At 35.9% G+C, this 16,038-nt stretch overlaps 1 protein-coding gene across 4 annotated transcripts in view; it reads right to left on the bottom strand.

Annotated features, from left to right (window-relative positions):
- RTTN (rotatin) overlaps window positions 1-16,038 on the bottom strand; it is a 106,737-nt gene that overhangs the window by 38,231 nt on the left and 52,468 nt on the right. For all 4 annotated transcript variants that reach the window (XR_004984390.2, XM_036418611.2, XM_045574297.1 and 1 more), the window contains 9 exons: window positions 15,553-15,697; window positions 12,015-12,169; window positions 8,993-9,212; window positions 8,548-8,676; window positions 7,960-8,070; window positions 6,087-6,245; window positions 5,706-5,777; window positions 1,794-1,983; window positions 398-489 (listed from right to left, as the gene is read on the bottom strand). Coding sequence is in view for 3 of the 4 variants with exons in the window: in XM_036418611.2 (XP_036274504.1) it covers window positions 398-489; window positions 1,794-1,983; window positions 5,706-5,777; window positions 6,087-6,245; window positions 7,960-8,070; window positions 8,548-8,676; window positions 8,993-9,212; window positions 12,015-12,169; window positions 15,553-15,697 (1,273 nt within the window). In the remaining variant the exon portion in view is untranslated. The remainder of the gene's footprint in view (window positions 1-397; window positions 490-1,793; window positions 1,984-5,705; window positions 5,778-6,086; window positions 6,246-7,959; window positions 8,071-8,547; window positions 8,677-8,992; window positions 9,213-12,014; window positions 12,170-15,552; window positions 15,698-16,038) is intronic.

Below are 16,038 nucleotides of genomic sequence, written 5' to 3'. Positions count from 1 at the left end.
TAATGCATGTGTGTAGAAATGTGTCCATTAGTACCATCTGGAATCTTTGAGTGGGTCAGCTATCTCCAAACTGCTTTGTTCTTAAGCAAAATTTCAGGGCACTCAAGCATTATTAATCAGTTAAGATCTGTTTTCTTCTTCTACAATTATTATAACATTTAAAGTTTTGGTTGAATCAGAGAAGATAGGAAAGAGGATGGAAACTCATCTAAAAGGATGGTCAGTATAGGGACATGAGCAAGGCAGCCCCTTGTTTTGCTCAGCCAGAACTTCAAGTGAATTGCAGCTGTTATAACCAAACAAACCTTAGAATTCCTACTAGGCTTCTCTCTCCACTATGTAAATTCAAATTGTTTCACAGATTCAAAGGAAGCACTTATGAATTCTTTGGAAGTACCATTGTTTCTGAAGTGGAGAGCGAATTTGGGTCTTGGTCTTGATGGGGCATTCTAGATGGTGCCCTCCAAAACTTGAGTGAGTCATCCAAACCTGTGACAATAGGAAAGCAGTCAAGCAAATAGTCTCCTGGGTACTGAAACAATTAACAGAAAAACAGTCATCACATGAAACCTATCAAGAACTAAGAGAAGAGGTTGATCTAATTTTTATTTGCCTAATTAATTTATATGTAAAGCTTCTTGTACAGAAAATTTAATGCAATTAACTGACTGTGCTTTAGCTTAATCTAGCACATTATCAAGAGCACATTCTTGATAAATTGCAAATGTAATGTGCATAAGAAACATAGAGCCTGTTATAGCAATTCCTGGGTCCAATGCCAGAACATCTGTCCATTCCCCAAATCAGGGCGGGGCCATACATTTGCATGGCTCCAGGGCCAAGCTCTGAGTAACACAGGTCCAAAGACATCCAAACAATTAAATGGGGATGGACACTTATTTAGAATGTCCAAAATGTCATCAAATTTAATTTTCCTCTTAATTCCTCCAAGAAATGAGCAGAAAAGTGAATTAGAGATTTTAAATATTTCATGATAAAGAAACTGCATGTCTCCAATTTACTCTTAAATGTCTCAGGGGGAAAAAATACATACATAGGCATACAAGTAAATTATATGCATACACATGGCATGGGGGCAAATATTATAAAATGGTAACATTTGAGAATTCTTGTATCTTTTCTGTAAGTGTAAAATTATGTCAAGATTTTTTTTTAATTACTTTAAAATTTATTTTAAAGTTTGTTATTTTTAAATCATTAGAAATTAATATAAGACATAATTATTATCTACATGTTAAGGTCTTATACTACAAGAGAATCTACAAACAGAAATGAAAAAGTTTCAGCAAGATATTTTGATAAATGAGTAATATGACAAATATAAATAATTTTTGCTATATTAGCAAAACAAATTAGAGAACTTGGTAGGAGAAGGTCTTATTCCAGATTGCCTAGGATGAACCTTTCCAAATTTCAAAACAATAGTAGAGAAAAGTATAAAACTTTGCTGAAGGGTATGAAAACTTATGAAACATTTATATGATTTCAGAAATGGTTTCTATGAAGTATTTATAATGTAGAAAAATGCTTAGGCAATGTTTAGTGAAAGAAGAGGCTACAAAACATACATAAGATATGAACACAATTATATAAAACAAAAGCTATAGGGGAAGATGCCTGAAGGAAAATACACCCTAATGCAACAAAGGAAAGCGGAACCAGAGAAGAAACCAATTTTTCCTGTGTACTTGGCATTATTTTTCAAACATTTCATAACAAATAGAGTTTAAAAGGTGTTATATTTTATAAAAATCTAAATATAATGTACTTACCATTTAAATCACTGCTTTCTGAAGTTCCATTAGGAGCAGAACAACTTGAATCAAAGGTATACAGTCCCAGGTAACAGTGTTTCACCATCTGATGTAAATGTTCATAGAAATGGCAGTGATACAAGAGAGCCTGCAGCGCGGGCTTTCCTACCAGCGACAGGCCAGAGTCCTCATCATGGACACAGGGGCCCTGGAGGAAAAGAGGGAGAAAGAGAGACAGTGAATTATCACATGATTTCTTCAAAAAGACCCACTGTTTCCCCACAGTCCCCAGGTGTGACCTGGCCTCTCCCCTGCCTGTCCTGCGCAGCAGGCCTAGGGCATTCATTACTTCCCAGCATTCTACGTCTTTGCTGCCTAATGATCCACTGAAGGCAGAGGCTTCACTCCATCTCTTGAGGGGCCATTTAATTTAAAATTCTTCTATAAAATGGTGCAACTTTAATCAAATAATTATGTACTTGAGCCATAAATTCAAAAAGCTACTTTTGAATTTATGGCTCAATCCTATGTGTCGACACAGCACAGGAACAAACATTATTGCAAACATGCTGAAGAATTAAAATCAGTAGGAGGCAAAGCTGTCTCTGTGAATGGAAAGGGATAGTGAATTTCATTGTAAATTCATTCAAAGTATTTTAACTTCTCAAAGAAAACCAAATGATCTGAAATACATGCATATTATTACACAGCCATTATTTATTTTTCATTTGATTTCGTTTAACAACCTACACAAAACAATAAGTATTAAAATATCAGAAATAATGTGGTCCAGTAATTACATCCACAATTAGTCTTTGTACCTATGAATAAGCTAGAGAGAATGCATGGCCTTATCAATATCCACAGTGATAGCTGATTGCCACTTCCCTTTCTGCTGATCTAACCCTGCCAAGGGGAATAGCCACAGGCACCGACATACACTTCCCACCAAGAAATTATAACTAAAGACAAAGAATGATTAACAGCTTAGAAAAACTTGAGATATGATATAAACTCACAGTGCAAGAAATAAATAAATAAAAATGCTAGGGTTTGGGGAAAAAAATCACCCAAATAAATATTTTTAATCACACACACACACACACACACACACACACACACACAGAGGCCAGAGTGGTCATGGTCCTGGAAGCAGAGATTAGAAAGTGTAACCACAGCCCAATAAGTGTATCTGTAGCGAATTAGTGGTTTTCACTTTTAGAATCAACCTACATAGATAAATGGAGGCTGCAGAAGAGAATGTAAATGCAATCAGCCTTCACAAAGTAAAAGTAAAGATAAAACTGGCGAAGATTACAGTAGAAGTGAGGAGACACTACTAATAAAAAGATAGGAACAGCTTAGCCACATTCTCTTGCCTTCTAAGTGGAGCCAAGAGGCGGGATCCATAGATAATAGAACCAGAAACAGCAGGGCGACCCATAGAGAAAGTAAGAAGGTAATAGAACTACAATGGAGGAGATTGTTTAAATGAGCTAAATCCTATGTGTCGACACAGCACAGGAACAAACATTATTGCAAACATGCTGAAGAATTAAAATCAGTAGGAGGCAAAGCTGTCTCTGTGAATGGAAAGGGATAGTGAATTTCATTGTAAATTCATTCAAAGTATTTTAACTTCTCAAAGAAAACCAAATGATCTGAAATACATGCATATTATTACATAGTCATTATTTATTTTCATTTGATTTCGTTTAACTAAACATTAAGCCTGAATCTCCACAGGCCCCTGCTTCCTAGTGGCAATAGCATATTAACAACAGAGCTTTCCTCAGCAGTGAAGCCAAGCCCAGCACACGCACAAAGATGGTCTGACTCAGGCTTCCAGATGACTAATGCTACCAGGGCCGGAACAATGGAGCCTTTCACACACAGGCCAGGCTCCCCTCTACAGGTCCACCAGTAATTGATGGGGCTGTCGTCCCCTGGACTGGGGAGATCAACTCAGTCCAATTGCTCTGACTCAGGATGTCTATATTCTTACCAGCCCTGCCCTCAGGTGAGTGCTAGGCTGCCAGATCATCTGCGGAATTGCCAAGGAAGCAGAGAAGGACAGTATGCAAAGCAAGAAAACCCTTAAAATCACTAGGAGCCATTACAAATGAATTTGCAAAGAAAAAATTAATTATGTCATAGAATATTTAATTTGAAAATATTATTTTCAAGGATGTAATAAGCTATAATATTAATATTCAAAAATATTTTACTCCTAGCATTAGAGTTCTAATATATCCATTAGCTATGATTCAGAAGGAAACAGAAACAAAATAAACATTACATTTGTGAACAGAGAATTAATATTTTCCAGAAGAAAAAAATATTTTGATACATAACAAAATTTTTAAATGCTATAATGCAATCAAGAATAGAAAAATGATCCTAATTACACAAGAAAACCTTACCTACATATAAATTATAAATATAGTTAAGATGATATTGCTTCTCTAACACTACTTACTGTTTTGTTAAATCAATACTTTGTGATGAATACATTAAAGAATGAAAAATGTGCACTAATAATTATCACATTGAACATGAAAATAATCTATATTATGACTATAAATGACCACTATCTAAAACACACACAAACACATATGCAAACAGTTTACAGCTGTGCCCACTAAGAGTACACAGCACTAATGACATCTCTCCCTCCCCAAACAATGAGCATATATAGAACCCACACCTCTAATCAACAGAAATCAGGGCTTTCGAGCAGATGTCTAATTCCAGGCTGGGGCTGGAAAGTCTAGAACATCTTGCTATACCAGAAAGTGAGGAAGACTGTTGAAGACATGTGAAAAGGACAAAAACTCTTCCTGAAGGGGCTCCTTTTGGGCAAATCTGGAATAATTTAAACATCTAACTAATGACAAACCGATTATAACCCATGAAACAAACTAAGTTTCCTGGAAGTTAATACTGGTCTAGATAAAATAAAAAATAAAAAGTGGAATAAAATAAAATAAATGGGGAACAAAGGAAAGCTCTTCCTTAGAGTAAAATGTAATAAATGTAGAAGAAATGATGGAAATAAAAAAATCACCATTTGGCAATCATTCTGTAACAACTGTTTTAGACAAGAATCTCGAGTGGAAAAAAGTTAAAACTAATGAAAAAAATTTCATAAGAAATAGATATTTGTAGTCTCAAAGTATCTCCCCTAACACCACAATGAATAACACTGGGGACTTTACCTCAAAAGTGAGCAAAGTTAGTATTCCCAGCAATGGGACAGAGAAAGCAGGTCTCCTGATACACTGCCCTGAGAACACTACCTCCATGGCTTCTCTGCAGAACTACGGAGCCTGAATCTAATCACGAGAGAATAGACACACCTATTTAAAGAGTATTACAACGAGTAGGCTGCACTCATAAAAAATGCTAAGGTCACAACTGTTAAACGTTTAGCAACTATTTTAGATGAAGAAGCCAAACAGACATGACGACTTGTGCAACACGTGCTTCGTAAACACTGTGTGATCTCATTTCTGTTTAAAATTAGTACTTTACCACTGCAGCCCTAGTGGTTGGTTCAGCTGGTTAGGAGCACCAAAAGGTTGTGGGTTCAATTTCCTGTGAGAGCACGTACAGTAGGCAACTGATCAATTGATGTCTCTCTCTTCTCTCTCTCCCTCTCACCCTCACACCACCACCACCCTCAGATCAGTAAAAGCTATCCTCAGGTGAGGATGAAAAAATAATAATAAAATTACTTTACCACTACAGAGCAGAATTTATAAATCTGATCAAGCATTAAAAAAATTTCTATATTTTCTTTCAAGAGATCCTATTGCCTTGTATGAAAATTCACCAGTAATGAAATATATATATATATATATGCTGAAACTTTTATCATCAATGAATCTCAACTATCTACTAGGTAGACCATTGTTTAAAGTCACCCACCTGCCAAGTATAATCCTTTACAATTTCTGATGGCATTGGAATTACAAGGAGATTCTGAAGAATAAATGCAGCCTGAAATTTAAAAAAAAAAAAAGTCAATACTGCCATCTGGTTGCCACCTCTGAAATAACCAACATATTGAAAGTTAGTAACAAAAGCATGTTTCATGCACATGTCAACAGGCCATTAAAGGACTCCAATATTTACTGTGAATTAATATGTTCTTCTTTCTCTACCACCATTTTATTTGGGTTTTTGCAGACGTAAGAGATGATGGTCAAGGGTCAGTCCACCATGTTCAATAGGGAGTTGGTATGGTCATAGGACCATCACATGCATTTCTAAGGGAAAGGGGAGAAGGTGTTAAACAGACTGGCCTACCTCTCGGCGCACCATGCTGCATTCCAACTGGTCCAGAAGAATGTTCACCACAGTTCCCCAGAGCCCACCAGAAATGTTCTGACAGCTGTTAGCCAAGGCCACACAGCCAGTTTCTAGGGTGGTCAGTGCAGATCCTAATCCCAGAGAAGTGAACCTCACCTGTTCAAGATAAGGAAGGGAGAGGCAGGAAGAGATTAACCAATGAGCTTATATGCATATATGCACAGCCCATGGACAGACCATAGTGTGGTGAAGGCTTGGGGAGGATGGGAGCCAGGTGGAGGAGTTCTATGAAGGAGACAAGGGAAAGGAGGACGTCTATAATATTTCAACAATAAAGATAAAAAAATAAAAATTTAAAAATTAAAAGAAGGTTGTCAAAGAATCTGATTCCCTACTATAAATTCTTAATTTTTCTGGTACATAAGATATCATACTTTTATGACATTGTCTTGACAATCCTAAATTATAAAGACACTGGTAGAAAACAGTGCCCTGTATAAGTTTATGAATGAATAAAATACTATTCCATGACTCAAGAAAACAATAATATAAGGGGAAAAGTTAAATAAAAGCAAATGTCCCCAAAAAATCAATACCAGGTATAAATTAGAATAAAAAATATAGCTTACAAGACTTTTTCTAGGGAAAGCATAGAGCACTTACATATCTTCAATGAACCAATGCCTGTGTCTCCCTCATTTTTAAAGAGATTACCAATTATTTTGTTCTATCTTTCTTAGTGTCTCTTACAAATAAATGGTTTTAACTTTTTTGAACCTTCTTTTCAAAAATAAGTAATGGAATTATTTTTATAAGACATTTACAAGTTATGCATTTTGATGAATTTCTGATTTATGATCCCCAAAACAGTATTGCACTAATAACAATAAAGCAATTTTAAAAAATGTGGTCATGATATAGTCCAGCAACAAGTTCATGAGAGAAACTTGCAGGAAGTCCAAGTTTAATGTGTCTAAAAAAATGTAACCTCTAGTTTCAGATCAAATAATATCTCTGTAAATCAAAGTTTTTAGTATAATAGGATATAATCATTTCTTGCTTGAAATTAGTGAACAGTGTGCATAGTTAACAGCACTGTATTACAGACTTAAATATTTGCTAATCACAAAATTCAACAAACAAACAAAGAGAAGGCAGGAGGAAACTGTTAGAGGTGAAGGATATGTTTGACTTTGATGTGGTGATAGTATCTCCAAACACATGAAGTTGTGCATGTTAAATATGTACAGTTTTCTGTATGACAAACATATAGAAAATGTGTTACTAATATAAAAGTTTGCACTATAATGGAACTATTCTATTAAATGACACTCAAATATCACTTGGCAGCTATCCTTCTAGATTGGTTGAAAATGGCTGGGTTTTTCCAATATTTTTCACTGTTCTATCTTTTTTTCTGTTTTTAATCTGTATCCTAATGAATCTGATGAAGAGGGGGTGCTATGAACTGAAACATATACCCCCCAAATTTTTATGTTGAAGCCTTAACTCCTGATGTAACTGTATTTGAGGACAGACCTTTCAGCTGGTTATGAAAGTTCAATGAGGTCTTAAGGATGGATCCTGATCTGATGAGAAGGTGGTCATCCGAAGGCAAGAAACAGAGCTCTCCCCTAATACTCCAAGCCTCCAGAACTGTGAGACAATAAAATTTTGTTCTTCAAGTCCTTCCCTTCCCCAACTCTACGGTATTTTGTTATGGAGCCCAAGCTAAGATGGGATTAAATAAAGTTTAAGGTACAGTCACTACAATGGTCTCATTTTGGAAGACAGGAATATGTATATGCATATGCTTTATGTCCTTTGTTTTTTATCTACCCATCATAACTCAACTTTTCTTCACACTGACCTCTGGGTCTCGATCCACCCACAATGGAATCAGCCAAGCCAATCCCTGCTGCATAGGAGTGTGCTCCTCACCATGACCACCCAAAGGCAAAAACCAAAGTGGCATCCACTCCTAAAATGTAAAAAATAAAAAAGAAACAAATAGATTAGGGAAGTCTCTAAGAATAAAATATAGGGAATTTAAATAACTCTTATTTTTAAAAAACCAAACCAAAGTAAAAATACACTTAAGACTTGGTTTTAATTCCTTAATTTAGCCAAAACAAGGCAAACAAAAATATCAGCTTCCCCTTAAAAAGCTAAATATACCATTTTTTTCTTCAGAATAGCTATTTTCCCCATGATTTAGAAACAATGTAGCTCACAAGACAGATTTCAATCAAAACAGATTTCAAATAAAAAAAAATTTCAGATTTTTATAATACGCAATACAAAGAAACATCTCAGTCAAAGGTCATTTTTGTCTCCAAGAAGAAAAGTCAAAAGAAATATTTTCATATAGTAAACGTATAGGTTCAAAATGTACTAGACATCGCACATTCCTTTTCTAACGACTGCTCGGAAGACGGGCAGCTCTCAATGCTCTCACCGAGCTCTGGGCCTCGGCCATCATCTCATGAGATAAGTGAAGCAAGCAAAGAATCGTGCTCTTTGTCACCCCCTTCCCCATGAAAGACATGGCATTTCCTCCACGTTCCACGTAAAAGGAAGTGATGACCTGAAAAACAAATGTAAGCAAGTTCACAGCAGTGTTACTCTGAATGGTGAAAAAGGCCAAATATATCATTTGCTACTGACATATCTGAATTGAATCCTAACCACGTAAAGTGTATGTATTATTCTCCGTTTAGACATTTAAAAATGGTCAAGATGGTAAATTTTACCACAATTAAAACAAAAATTCCTACATATTTATTAATAAAACTCTTTAAAACTTACCCGTGCGTGGCACACAGGAGGTGATGAGTAAACAGTAAACAGCTATTATTTGAGAGTTGCTATTGCTGTTACAGTCACTGGTTATTTTTACTTACTTCTAGGAGACCTGATAAGTACTTCCCACAAATTTCGAGTGGCTTTGCAAGAGGAGAATGTGAGCTCCACCCGGGCAGAGCAGTGAGGTGAGCCATCCCTCGTAAGGTCCTCTCCAGGGAAGGGAGGCCATAGAAGTGAGGAGCATCCGTGACTCTCAGGCACTGGAGCAGTTTCAGAGCCAGCTGTGTTTGGAAAACGTAAAAAAGTTCCAAGCATTTCCTGGGAATGTAAAGGAAGGAAAAAAGTCAACCATAGGATGAGTGTGATGGGCTTAACAGGTGATTGTCTTATTGGTGGCAAAGGATTCTTAACAAATACTTTATCAGAAAAGTATAAATTAAGACAAAAGGCAGAAAATATTCCCTCTCTAAAGAAAAGTTGGGGAAAAAAAAAAGAATAGTTAAAATAGCATCTCGAGAATAAAATGTAAAATAGCAGCAATAATTGAAAAATACATAAATGGATACTGGTATTGTCACACACAAAAATTGAAAACTTGGAATGAAAATTAAATGGATACTTTAAGTGAATTTAATTGACATATTCTAAACCTATACTTTTAATCATTCACTATCATTAAAAATTCAAATTTTTAATTCACTAAAATGTGTTTTTTTCACAGAAAACTAAAAAAAAAAAAAAAAAAAAAAGCCCTAGCCAGTTGTTTTGTTTTGTTTTGTTTTTTTAATATATTTTACTGATTTTTTACAGAGGGGAAGAGAGGGATAGATAGAAACATCGATGAGAGAGAATCATTGACCAGCTGCCTCTTGCACACCCCCTAATGGGGATGTGCCTGCAACCAAGGTACATGCCCTTGACCGGAATTGAACCTGGGACCTTTCAGTCCACAGGCCAATGCTCTATCCACTGAGCCAAACCGGTTTTGGCGCCCGAGCCAGTTTTGCTCAATGGATAGAGCATCGGCCTGTGGACTCAAGGGTCCTGGATTCGATTCAGATTAAGAGCATAAGCCCAGGTTGCAGGTTTGATCTGCAGTAGGGGGCATGCAAGAGGCAGCAAATCAATAATTCTCTCACATCATTAATGTTTTTCTCTCTCTCCCTCTCCCTTCCTCTCTGAAATCAATAAAAATCTATTTTAAAAAACAAATAAAATAAGCCGAGACCGGTTTAGCTCAATGGATAGAGTGTCGGCTTGGGGACTGACGGGACCCGGATTCGATTCCGGTATAGGGCATGTACCTTGGTTGCGGGCATATCCCCAGTAAGGGGTGTGCAAGAGGCAACTGATCGATGACTCTCATCGATGTTTCTAACTCTCTATCTCTCTCCCTTCCTCTCTGTACAAAATCAATAAAATATATTTTTAAAAATAAATAAATAAAATAAAATACAATGAAGTCATTATTTTAGAAATTTTAATTCTTGGTTGTAAAATTTGTATTTGGTTCTTTTTTATAGTCCCCATCTCTCCACATTTTTACTAATCTTGTCCATATGTTCCTCTAATAATTATTATGCTTATTTAAAATAATATTATTTATAATGGTAGCTTTAAAGTTTTCATATTTGACATCTATAGATATGTTTCTAATGACTTTTTTCTCCTAATTATGGGAGACATTTTTCTGTGCTATCATAATTCGCTTTCTTTGTTATTATATATCAAACTTTTGTATAAAAGAGCTAGTTAAAGTGAAGAACATAATAATTTCTCATGGTAATGGCCTGCCCTTTGATCACAAGACTTGGGTTATGGGCTGATCTTTTGGATCTAACCAGGTGTTAAACTGAATCAGGGCTGCTTTAACAAAATGTCATGTGTGTGGGATCAGGCCTCTCCCTCCAGCAGAGCCTTGGGATTTAAGCACAGGAAGACCTAATCAAAGCAAAAACTTCTGTATGCATCAAAGGACATTATCAAGAGAGTGAAAAGACAACCCACAGAATTGGAGAAAAAAATTGTAACATATATTTGATAAGGGATTAACGTCCAGAATATATAAAGACAACTCAACAACAATAAAACAATTCAAAAACAGGAAAAGGACTTGCTTCTCCAAAGATATAACAGTAACAAGTGATGGTAAGGATGTAGAAAAATGGCAACACTCAAGCACTGCTAGAGGGAATGTAAAGTGGTGTAACTGCTGTGGTAAATAGCTTGGCTCTTCCCAAAAATGTTAAATATAGATTTATCACAAGTATTAGTCCTAGGTATAATCTTTAGAATCAAACATATGTTTGCACACAAACTTGTATATGAATGTTCATAGCAGCACTATCTAAAATCCTCAAGGTGGAAACAACTCATTTGTTTACCAACAGATAAAGGGATAACCATAATGCGGTATATCTATACAAGGACTATTACTCAGTCATCGGGAGAAATAAACACTACATGTGCTATACAATAGATGGTCCTTGAAAACACGATATTAAGTGGAAGAAGCCAGACTACAAAAGGCCACATGCTGTTTGATTCCATTTGTATAAAATGTCCAGAGCAGTCAAATCCATATACAAAAAGAACATTATCACTGCCATGGTCTTGGGTAAGGTGTGGGGAAGAAGCTGCTTAATGTGTACAAAGTTTCTTTGGGTGGGTAATAAAAATGATCTGGAATTATAGTGATAGTTGCACAACAATGTGAATATACCAAAAGCCATCAACTGTACACATTTAAATAATCAAAATAAATAGTAAAATTTGCTAATTTTTAAAATAAAAATGGAAGTCAGAACCTGACAGACATTTGAAATAATTAATGTAAAAATATTCATAAATTCATAGAAATGGATATGACCACTCAGGTTGATGTGTAGAGAATTAAAAGATGACCAAGAACTAAAACTTAGAGAACAACGAAACACTTTCCATGTGAAACTGCAATCAGGCTGCAGCAGAGATTCAGCGGGAATGAAAACAGACCACCACAATGATTACTGAAGTCTTTCCTTCTCTTAACTTGAAGCAAATAAAAAATCAACTCCTTGGAAATAAAAGAGAATCCAGTTCCCTATCCACGTCTTCTAACCTTCAATGATACAAAAGTACCTGTTAGTAACCGCCCCAAAACTGAGCAGCAGGGAATTGTAAAGAGCCATCAGTTCCTTCTGGAGCTGTTGCCTGACAGCCGTCCGAAAGTCATCTGTCTCTTCTCGGGCCTGTGACTCTGTCAGAACCAGCAGGTCTAAGAGAGGGTTTGGACTCTGAAAAATGAAATGGGTAAAGAATACAGTTACTGTCTAGCTGAGCTGTGTGTTGTTTCCTATGGAGGTTTTTGTTGCTCATCGTGTTCTGGGGTAATTAAGAGTGGTGTTACCTAACCAGCAGGTGTGGGTCTCTAGACCTCCTGCAGATGGTCTACACTCAAAGGATGCTTCATGTATCATCTCAACAAAAGGAAAGCATATCCACTCTAGAAAACTGAGGAAAATACAGAGAAGCATAATGAGAGAAACAAACACCACCCACAATCACATCTCATAGGAAAAGCAGCTTTTAACCTCCTGGCACGTACTCCTCTTTTTGCATGTGTAGAGTATAAATAAAATTATAATTCTATATTTTTAATAAAACAGAGGTCAAGTGAAAAAAATCCACTATTTAACCATTTCCTTACTTCGTTACTATTACTTCTTCAAAAACATTCTAATATCTGGTATTTTTCAACCACGATTATTTACCACACTGACCATTGAACAGTTAGTGACTGATAATTTCACTGCGTGGTATAGTGGGCTCAATTCTAATAATGTCTTATGTACAAACTTTAAGCAATGAAATAACTGAATCAGAAGATTATAAGAGTGTATTGCTTTTGATGAACATTGCCAAACTGTCCCTACATTAAGTGTACTAATACACACAACCCCACATGGTGTGAGAAGACACAGCATCCCAACCAGTGCTGATATCACTACTATTGTAATCTTTGCCAACTTCCTAGGCTAATAAACAAATAAAACTAATGCTATTTAAACATTTTTCTGTTTTCCATTTTTAAAGAAGTAACTAGAGAAATATAATGATATTAAGAGAATAGAAAATATTAACTGATATACGAAGTATTTATCAAACACCTATAATGTCACAGTGTGCTAAAAATAAATAAAATAATATTCATTTAATTTTTTGATTAAAGTAGAAAACTTGCATTTTCTTCTTTTACACATGGGCAAACAGAGGTTTATAAAGAGGTCAAGTAATTTGTCCAAAGTGATAAGAATTAGCAGAATAAGAACCTAATCTCACAACCTTTTTACTGCAAAGTTATTTAATATTCTGTTCCCAGCATTATGTCAATCAACAGAGCAGTGCATATACAACATACAAAGAGAGATAAATGTACAATAATTACTGCTGTTCTAACATCCTTCACCTAATGAACTCAATTCAAAAATAACCACATTCTCTTTAGGAAAAAGAAATGAAAAAATGGGAAGGAAATTCTAAGCTGTTTACATATGTAACATGTAGAGTATACTTCAATCAGGTACACACAATTGCAAACAATACAACTGAAAGCCTTTCGAGAGTACTGGGGAGAGACATTTTGCTTTTAATTTCCTTTACTGTTTCACACCTAAGCAGTTTTTTCTACCACCTGTCCCTTTCATCTTGAGCAAGAACTGCCTCATTTGGATCCAGTAAAATTACATGAAACATAACTATAACTTCATGTTCATATATGAATAAAACAATCAAGATTCGCATTTGATAAGTTCATAAAAATAAATATATGTTCTATAGTATTCTTAGCCCCACATAACCAAAGGTGGACTTAGACCCACAGTGCCTCCAACTCCCATACACACTGACAAAATGAACAAATTATTTTAATACAAAATCCATCTTAGTAAAATATAACTTTATATGACTATATTGATACAATATGTATAACCTAAAATTAAGATTCCTCCAAAGAATCTCATTCTACTCATAACTTGTGTTTGTTAGTAAACTGCTGAGACTTTTTCCCTTTATAACCTATCTTGGGCTCACATGTTAACATTAAGATTTAGTGAACCTGCCGGGACTGGTTTGGCTCAGTGGATAGAGCGTCGGCCTGCGGACTGAAAGGTCCCGGGTTCGATTCCGGGCAAGGGCATGTACCTTGGTTGTGGGCACATCCCCAGTGCGGGGTGTGCAAGAAGCAGCTGATCAATGATTCTCTCTCATCGATGTTTCTAACTCTCTATCCCTCTCTCTTCCTCTCTGTGAAAAATCAATAAAATATATTAAAAAAAAAAAAGATTTAGTGAACCTCATTGTAAAATACAGGATGAATTACTACTCCTCAAGCACAAAAGAGAGCAGAAAAGATGTCTTTACTTAGTAACCTTAAGTGCTTAATCCTATCTAAAGGTTTTGTCATTAGACATTATATTCAATCCTAATTTTAAACCAACTACTTGCATCATTATTGTGTCACTGCTGACCTCCAAAAGGCAACAATTTCTGTAATGATGGTTCATTTTCTTTTAGCACACAGTTTCCATCCATCATATCCCATTTTCCACCCATCAGCAAACTACAACAGTAGAATGTGCAATGCCTCCCATAAACTCTGCATGCACATGTGCCTGTGAAAGTGGCCAAAAAAGAAACATACGCAGTGTAGTTGTAAAAAGCCACCCCCACAAAAAAGTATGATCCCACTTTTACAAACTTCATCAAAAACTCATTCTGTCAAGAAAGATGTTCAAACTCACCACTTCCAGGCTCTTTTATATATTAACAAAATATCATTATATGAAAATATAGATTAGTAGTGCAACAAATTCCCAAAGTGCCTTAGAATTAAAATGTTTGTAACAGCCCTAGCCAGTCTGGCTCAGTGAATAAAGCATGGGCCCATGGACTTGAAGGGGACCTACCAGGTTTGATTTCAGTCAAAGGTGCATGCCTCGGTTGCATGCTCGATCCCCAGCCCTGGTTGCAGCATGTGCAGGAGGCAAACAATTGATGTGTCTCTCTCACATCAATGTTTCTCTCTCTCTCCCTCTCCCTTCCACTCTCTCTAAAATATATGTCTTATTATGTCTATTATCTTCTTTATCAATTTAGGCCCTCTTTTCTAATTTTTGGTTATTTATGTGTGATTACTTGCAAAAAGGATTATCTTTACTGGGTTAAATAAATTCATATGGTGTTTGAAAAAACAACAACACATAAACCAACAGTACATAGTGAGCTAGCTTCTTTGGCAAGTTTTCTTAGGATGATACTACATTAAAGCCTGAGCACCTTTGGACTCACTCTTCCCACCCTCACCTTCACATACCCTCACTGCCTCCATCTGGCTTGGCACCCTGCCTCTCATGTGCCTGTTTGCACTCCCCCCACACAAAGATCCCCACTTGAAAATACAGCTGCAGCAGAAAACTCCAAGAGAATAGGTTTTTTAATTTAATACAACTAGTTACAACAACATCAAGAAAGCCATGTTGCTCTGAGCCCTCTAAACAGCATGAGTAGCACATCACTTAGCAAGGCTATATAAATATGTCACTTTTCCACAATACAGTATTAATGATTTTCAAATAAATCACTGTCGCACCTAAAATGCAAATTCCTTAACAGCACTTACAGGTCTAAGAAGTAATTCTAGAAGCCAGTTTAGAAGTTCCACTGATGAATTTTTTCTTTGCTCCTTCAATAACTTATTTAAAAAATGTATGATATCAATTAGCAGTTTCTCATCTTCAATGCAAGCAGGAAGCACTTGTAAAAACCTATAACAAAGAAGACAATAATTATGGTTGCTAGCTCTTAAAGTGGTGGTTGATAAATATTTAGCCACCAGCTGAGAAGTGGCATGCTGACTTGTTGTGTTTGCCCATTTCCATAGTGTAAATACCCACAGGGCCAACTGCAAGCCACAGTGTGACACACATGCACAGTAGCCTTTCTATATCATAGATGTAATAGGTACAAATAAACTCGAGCAGAGATAATAGGGAAGTGTTGTAAAATAATTACTAGGAAGCAATAACTTTTGTATAATCATTACTTAATTTTCATTAACTTATTTAATTATAAGTTTACATAATTTAATATTAAAGAGTGGCTCTCT

The sequence above is a fragment of the Pipistrellus kuhlii genome, unplaced genomic scaffold (assembly GCF_014108245.1).
Source record: "Pipistrellus kuhlii isolate mPipKuh1 unplaced genomic scaffold, mPipKuh1.p scaffold_m20_p_6, whole genome shotgun sequence".
NCBI lineage: Eukaryota > Metazoa > Chordata > Mammalia > Chiroptera > Vespertilionidae > Pipistrellus > Pipistrellus kuhlii.
This window is presented reverse-complemented; position numbering and strand designations above follow the sequence as displayed.